The 8,068-nt window shown below is 35.5% G+C and overlaps 1 protein-coding gene and 1 pseudogene across 1 annotated transcript; one reads left to right on the top strand and one right to left on the bottom strand.

Moving 5' to 3' along the window:
* The first annotated feature begins 283 nt into the window (after positions 1 to 283).
* Positions 284 to 850, top strand: LOC148934362 (secreted RxLR effector protein 161 pseudogene; annotated as a pseudogene).
* A 1,644-nt stretch (positions 851 to 2,494) lies between these two features.
* On the bottom strand, positions 2,495 to 7,667 carry LOC148934361 (rust resistance kinase Lr10-like). The gene is made up of 3 exons (XM_089069414.1): positions 7,528 to 7,667; positions 5,587 to 5,703; positions 2,495 to 3,962 (listed from the first exon to the last, which is right to left on the bottom strand). The coding sequence occupies exons 2-3, from the start codon at positions 5,669 to 5,671 to the stop codon at positions 2,713 to 2,715; spliced, it is 1,335 nt and encodes a 444-aa protein (XP_088925540.1). The 5' UTR covers positions 5,672 to 5,703; positions 7,528 to 7,667; the 3' UTR covers positions 2,495 to 2,712.
* Positions 7,668 to 8,068: the final 401 nt, after the last annotated feature.

The raw sequence follows: 8,068 nt of genomic DNA, 5'->3' as shown, positions 1-8,068 counted from the left end.
TGGGTATAAACAGAGCAACTCCGATCATACTATGTTTCTGAAGAAAAGAGGAGATAAAATCACTTGCTTGATCATTTACGTCGATGATATGATTATCACAGGTGATGACTTGGAAGAAATTGAGAGCTTGAATAGGAATTTGTTTCAGGAATTTGAAATGAAGGATTTAGGAGATCTCAAGTATTTCCTTGGGATTGAAGTGTTAAGGTCACATAGAGGGATCTTTTTGAGATAGAGAAAGTACATTTTGGACATCTTAGCAGAGACGGGTCTCCTATAGTGTATGCCAACAGATACGCCTATAGCAGTTAATCATGGGTTGCAGAATAATGATAAGGCCGAGTTGACCGATCGAAATCGATATCAGCGATTAGTTGGAAAACTTATTTATCTATCACACACTAGGCCAGACATTGCCTACGCAGTAGGGATCGTAAGTCAGTTTATGCATCGACCACAGACGGACCATATGGAAGCATTGCTTAGGATTTGCCGATATCTGAAAGGGACAACAGGACATGGAGTGTTATTATCTAAGAGTAATAATCTTGACATTCATGGGTACACCGATGCTGATTGGGCAGGGAATCCTAATGATAGAAGGTCAACCGCCGGGTACTTTACCTTTGTTGGAGGTAACTTGATGACTTGGAGAAGTAAAAGGCAGAAAGTGGTCGCCCTCTCGAGTGCTGAGGCAGAGTTTCATGGAATCAAAAGTGGACTGACTGAGATAATGTGGCTAAGAAGACTGATGAAGGAACTCAGCTTAGCTCCTAGCAGAAAGTGTCGACTATACTGTGACAACAAGGCCGCTATAAACATCTCAGAGAATCCAGTTCAATATGATTGAACCAAACATGTTGAGGTGGATAGACACTTTATCAAGGAAAACATTGAAGGAGGCATTGTAGAGCTGCCATTTGTTCGCTCAGAGGATCAGCTTGCTGACATTTTGACAAAGGCAATCAACAAGAGAGTTTTTGAAGATGCTCTTTGCAAATTGAGTATTGGAGACCCCACCACTCAATTTGAGGGGGGGTGTTAGAAAAGGGAAGATTGTGATTGACAAAATATTTTGTAATTAAATTATAATACTTGGTGCCCAAGAATACTTGAAGCTCAAGAATACTTGGAGCACAAGTTCCACCATATTTACTTGTTTGTAATCCCTATTTAAAGGGTGCTTTATACAATGAAATCATCATCCTATTCAAAACAACCGTTCTCTTTTCTTCTTTGAAACCCATGGATTTCTATCATGGTATCAGAGCGAGTCGCCGACTGTGGGCCAAATTTAACTGACCCAGCAGTATATCTGGGCTGAAACCAAAAAAAATGACTGAACAAACAGTATATCTGGGCTTAAAATTTGGGCCAGTGGTCCAACCGATCGGAAAAAAATTGGGCTAGTTGTCCAACCGATTATAAAAACAAGTCCAACCCCTCCAAGGTTCACCTTGAAGGATTTGAGGGAGGGTGTTGGCAATTGAGACATAAAATGAATGTAACAATATCTCATATCGGTGTACACAAAGAGCTTAATCCACTATATAAGTCTCATGGGCCCCTCCTCCTATCACCAATTGGATTTAGGATGGAAGTTCGGTATACCTCCGATACCGTACCTCATTTTCGGTATACCGTACCGAAGTTCGGTATACCTTATTTTTGCGTTATACCTATCTTTCAACATAAATTAAAATAGAAAATTAGAGTTTTTAAAATATTATTTATAATTTATAATTTTAAAAATAAATTAAATATAATTTATTCATAATTATATTTATATTTCACAATAGATTTTATAATTTAAAAATATATTAAAAATATTTTATATATAATTGTGTTTATATTTTTGTGGTATATACCTTAATTTACGGTATATACCGAATTTCGGTATGCAGCGGTATACCGCGGTATTTGAAAATTCATACCGTTACCTTACCGGAATCTTTCGGTAAGGTATCATACCATACCGAAAGTCACGGTATACCGAAAATTCGGTATTTTTGATATTTTTTCAGTACGATAAGGCCGGTATTTCGGTATTTTTCCTCAGCCCTAATAGTGGATTAAGTATGTGATTATAGTAGATGTTTATTTTTCCAGCGCTTCCGCAGGAGTTTATAGACATTGAAGATTGGTTTATAGGTTATGTGTTCAGCTAATTGCGAACTACTCATCGTGTACATGTTTAGTGTATGTGATTGATTAGGTTGATGTTTTAATCCATTCATATTGGATTGGAGTGGCGTATTTTCCCGTTTGAATAGTCTTTCTTTAGTTAACTTGTAGCTTTATTTTGTCAACATCTTTCAAAACCAAAAATCAAATCTTTATGCTACATCTTTTTAAGTTTTTAAGTTATAAACAATCTTCTACCTCCCTATGGATCGACACTTGAAATACTACTAACGACGCTGTAATCTTGCAGTATCGTAGTATTATTAGAGTTAATTAATTAAACTTGATATCTTGTGTGAACTGAATCAAATACTCTAAAATACATATCACCCCACATATATAAAGTACGAGAAAGAAACATAAAAGTATTCAAGATAGTGTTACAGAGCGAGACACACCTTATTCATAGGGCAATGTGAGATGAAAATATTTCAAAAAACAGAAAATTGACTAATTTTGTAAGACGGACTAAAATGACAAAATAAGACTCTTTTTTGAGGCGGAGGTAATATATTGAACTTTTTTTTCTTAGAGTGTAGCAATGGTAATTTCGTACTTGTTCATAACGGGAGTAGTGGCTTTCTCCTTAATCCAATATGAATCCATTCCTTGGCTGGTGGAAGATTTGGAAGTGGTCCTAGTAAGTGAATTGCCCGTGACTGTATTTTGAAACAAGTAACTGAATGGCTTGGGTGGCTGTAGAATCTCGACATCACCTTCCAACATCTTGACCACGACACTCATGGGTGGCCGCGTCTGGGGCGGATCCTGCACGCACCATAATGCCACCATACACATCCTCTCGGCCTTGCTTCTCTCCTTTTCCGGAATCCCTCTACTTTCCACTAACGCAATCAACTCCCCCTTATCGTACTCTTTCCACACCTGCTCCGGAAACCAATCTAGACTATCACCACTATTACCCTCTCTTTCAGTGTTTCTTCGTTTCCCAACTATCTCAAACATCAACATCCCAAAACTATACACATCACATTTGTACGTTATAGGATAATTGTTTAACATGAACTCTGGGGCTGAGTACCCCGGAGTTCCTCTGTACCCTGTGAGGGAAACATGAGTATCATCTCTATTGCAAAGCTTTGCTAGTCCGAAATCGGCTACTTTTGGGGAAAAGGTTGCATCCAGAAGAACATTCTCCGGCTTAATATCATAATGTATAATCCTCTTATCACACTCCTCATGCAAATACGCGATCCCTTTGGCAGTGCCCAGTGCGATGTCGTGCAACTTCTCCCATTCCAACAACTGATTTTCTCCAAACAAATGCCTATCCAACGATCCGTTTTCCATGAATTCATAGACGAGGGCACTCATAAACTGATCGTGGCAAAACCCAAAGAGCCTCACTAAATTGATGTGATGAACTCTACCGATACTTCCAACTTCGGCCATGAATTGTTGGCTCACATCATTGGTGCTTTTATTGAGGACTTTGACCGCAATTTTGACCCCATTGGGGAATTTTCCCTCGTACACTTTGCCATAGCCGCCGGAACCCAATATTTTGGCGTAGTTGGCCGTGAATGTATAGAGCTGTTGAGGTGTAAAACGGACCGGTTTATCTTGAGCCAATTCTTTGAAGAATCTATCCATCGTCGGAGCATCTGCTTCCCAAATCGGGATACTATTTGACGACGGCGGTGGGGACGTAGCATTTCTTCTTAAATCAACAATTTCTTTGCCTATTTTTTCTCTGTTCTTGCAAATATAAACAATCACCACAACAACAATCCCCACAATCAATATGCTCACCACACCTGCAGTGGAAATTTTGTACACATTTTAATCATGCATTATGCTAACTCTAACATGATTTCGCCAAATACATAGGTTCAACTTAAGAAAAAAATGAGAGATCTAGGACAAAAGATTTTTAGTCTGGAATCAGTTTATGGCCCGAATGATCTGTAGTATAACCGAGTAATCTAACAATCCAATAATATTTTGCATGATCTATAGACTATAGCATAACCGAGTAATCTAATAATAGCTTTAAGGTATGCATAACGATGGCAACACACTCAACCTAATTAAATCAAACTATCTCCAATTACAATTCATTAATTACAACCCGACAAAATTATAAGGTTTGAGCTATATTTTTGCAACCCAGCCCGAATGGGTTGGCGGGTTAGGTGGGCTGACCCAGTAGGGTTGGCGGGTTGGCCTGAATGGGTTGCACTTTTCATTTAAAATTATAATAAACTTAAGATTTGTTTTGAATATAAATCATGCTTTCATAATTTCATTAGGTCTTGCTTTCATAAATTTTGTGTATATAATATTTCAATATAATAGTACTAGTATTTTTTTTAGAAATCTTAATGAAGACAAAAGAGTTCAATTATATGCTAAACACTTTTATTCTATGAAAATTATGATTATAATTTTTAGAATACATTAGTTTTAAAATAATTCTTTCCCAAACTTCACGAGATTATATTTAAAATATTATTATTATTTTATACTCTTTCGTCTCACTATTTGCTCTTTTCTTTTTTGGCAAATTCTAAACTATTTGCACTATTTATATTTTAAGTAAGAATTATTATATTTAATTAAAATACTAAAATTAATTAAGTGTCCTTTGTTAAGTGTTCCTTATTATACTTAAATTATTAATTTAATTACACTAATTACTTAATTCTTAATTTACGATCTAAAAAGAAAAATATGCGAGTAGCATGGGATAAAGTAGTTCAATTATTTTATTATGTGAAGTAGTGGAAACGAATTCTATGTTTTAATTAAACAAAAATTGGAACTGGGCATTGTTGAATTTGTTTTGCCCGAATAGCCCTCACCGAATAACCCGACAACACAAGTGGGTTGACCCGAACCCGAGCGGGTCAGTCCGAATGACATCTCTAAGTGGTATACTGGTATGATATCTACTCCCTCCGTCCCACTTAAAATGCAACATTTGCGAATCGGCACGGAATTTTATGTAATATTGTTTTGTGAGTTAAAAAAGAGAGTAAAGTAAGAGATGAAAAATTAGAGATAGAGTTGTTTCTATTTTAGGAAATATTTTATTTTTAATGGGACAGCCAAAAAAGGAAAATGTTTCGTTTTTAATGAGACAGATGGAGTACAAGGAAAAGTGTTATTAGTAAAAGTTACGAGGGTGTCACTGTCGCTTTCTCAACAATGTCGGTTCTTGCGACGTTGAACCATTGTATTTATTTCTAGTTTTAATCACTCATCCCCTAATTTGTTTTCTCTCATCACCCATCCCTTTCTAACACCCCACATTGCGTATGCTATAAATTCTTGGCTCGTCGCCTTATTTGACTAGTCCAACGCATATATAGTTGAGGACACTACAATTAAAACTAAGCAATGTAGCCATTGACTTCGAAATGAAAAGCCGAAACTTACTTGAAATAATCGATACCGTTTGCGCCGTATTAGCGATCCCTTTGAAAGAGTCATCAACGGAAGAAGAGTCTCCGTTCAATGACATAATATATGTCGATGACAGAAACACAAAGTAAGCTGCATGAAATTATTACTAATATTAGGACTTATGTAACACATCCTACTCGACTGATAACCGATTTAATAAGAGATGCCACAATTCTAATGCCATAAATATGTCGGAGTAAAATCCTTTTTACGAATATTTAAAATCAGCATTTGCAAAAAATACGTAGCGAACATTATTTACAAATACAGCCGAAGCTACTAATTGCATTATAAAGAAGAAAAATCACGTCATATATCCACCAACCATATCATATAGCAAGCAATCACATCAGCTACAAGCCTACTACCATATGATATGGCAGACAATCGCATCATATATTCCCATTAACGTGCTCGGTAATAAAAATGGGTACGCAGACTAATCATTTTGTATTGCCCAAATAACAGTTTCGTATACTAGGGCGGAAGCCACATCCTACTTACCGAGCATAGCAGTCCAATGGCATGCCAACTGTACCCACTGTGAGTATGTATTCGACCAAGCATGGGGCAAAACACATAAATTATCATTTTCACTCATTAACCCACTTACCTCCAATTCATTTGTCAATTCATCTTCTTGTCACGTATGCACAATTAATCGCAAAAATTATATAAGTATATAATTATATAATAGCACACGGAGAATTAAGCTTTTAAGTGCTGAGCATGCTACCTCATAAACTTATGAGCGTAAGCCTTATTACCATCTTAATGTTTCATTCACTCCGGATCCTTTTCCCTTTGATCATTTTCTTCCCTTTCGGCTATTGCCCAGAAGCCTCTTTCTTTACTTACTAATCAATATAATTCATATTAATATCATAAGCTCACATTTACTCAATAAGCTTTAACATTAAGCACAAGGGAGGGGTTAAGTCCCTACTCAATTTATTTTATATTTATTTTTCCACTTCAAAAATTTTATAAATTTTCAAAATCTAAGTTAAGCCCTTATCAAAACAATACTGATATAGAATAAATTGCCATAGATGCTGAAATTACCGAGGAAATGATGAATTGCAGGGGAAAAAGGATAACAATGACTGTCATCCTTGCGTTGAGTTTAAAGAAGAAGATGATAATAAAAACTAAAATATATCCAATCCTTTATCAATCTTAATAAGTGTATATAAATGTCCAATAAGATATAATAATCAAAATTAGGATATAATCATAGTGTATACGTACTGCGAATCTAAATGGATTGGCGCCTCCTATACCATATGAGAACAAATTAAAAGTGTCACAAAGTAAAAAAAGAAAATTTATGCAAGATCTTGATCAATATAAATTACTTCCGTTTTCCAAAACAATGGAGAATACTCCCTCCGATCAGTATTAAGAGTTCCGGTTGATTTTTACTATATGTGATAGATAGACCCCACATTCTACTAACTTATTTAACTCACGGTTTATTATAAAATGTACTATAAAAAAGAGTCTCACATTACACTACTTTTTTTCACCCACATTCCTTCGTACTCCCTCCGTCCCAACTAACACTTTTAGTAACTTTTTCTCTCTAGTTAATACACTCAACCACTTTTTTCTGTTTCAGTTAAATTTTCAACTCTCTTTCCACTCCATTTAATATTTACTCCCACTATTTCTCTTTCCAATTAAGCACATTAGCCAATAACTATTAAAATCTCGTGCCGACTAAGAAATGAATCATCTTAGCTAGGATGGAAGGAATATTTCTTAAATACCGTGACGTACACAAATGAAACTCTAATGGCGGATGGAGGGAGTACGCAATATATATATTTTATGTTTCTAATATAAATCTTTGAAATATGTGAGTGAAGTGAAATTTTTGTACGCAGAGTAAATTATTAGACTGACACTAACCTCTTCTCCAGATATCTTGAATTTGAAGTCTTGAATTTATCAAACTGAAGATGCGTACAAATTGTATGATACAATGCTGAAAGACAACTGGAATTTATACACTAAAAAAATAATAATCCAAGGAAATCGCTTGGAAGTTGCTGCATTAATAGTCGGTTTGAAAAACTGAAGTGGAAAATTAATTTCGTTCTCATAATAAATAGGAAAATCATTTTCTTTGTAGTTGATATTTTCAAATTCCTTTCCCATTTTACGCGTTTTCAGTTGGAAAACACAATTTCCACGTATCTATCTTTAGCATAGCAATTGTATTTTAGTATTGATATTTTCGATAGTTATATTACTCCCTCCGTCCCGGCTAAGATGACATATTGCTTAGCCGGCACGGGATTTTAGGAGTTATTGGTTAAAGTGTTTAATTGAAGAGAGAAAAGGTGGGTGTAAGTATTAAAGTAGAGAGATAAAGGAAGATGAATATTTTAATAGGAGTGAGAAAAAGTGGTTGAGTGTATTAATTGGAGAGAGAAAGTTACCAAAAAAG

This window comes from Salvia hispanica, chromosome 1 (assembly GCF_029641045.1).
Source record: "Salvia hispanica isolate PSC_SH4W2 chromosome 1, Shi_PSC_v1, whole genome shotgun sequence".
Classification (NCBI taxonomy): Eukaryota; Viridiplantae; Streptophyta; class Magnoliopsida; order Lamiales; family Lamiaceae; genus Salvia; species Salvia hispanica.
The sequence above is the reverse complement of the archived record's forward strand: the minus strand, read 5'-3'. Positions and strand labels throughout refer to the sequence as shown.

What these genes read in the sequence shown, in the direction of transcription:
- LOC148934361 (XM_089069414.1), bottom strand. Translation starts at nt 5,671, where the DNA reads ATGTCATTGAACGGAGACTCTTCTTCCGTTGATGACTCTTTCAAAGGG. An exon ending in AACGGTATCGATTATTTCAA is followed by an intron (nt 3,963 to 5,586) that starts GTAAGTTTCGGC and finishes TTTCCACTGCAG; the next exon opens with GTGTGGTGAGCATATTGATT.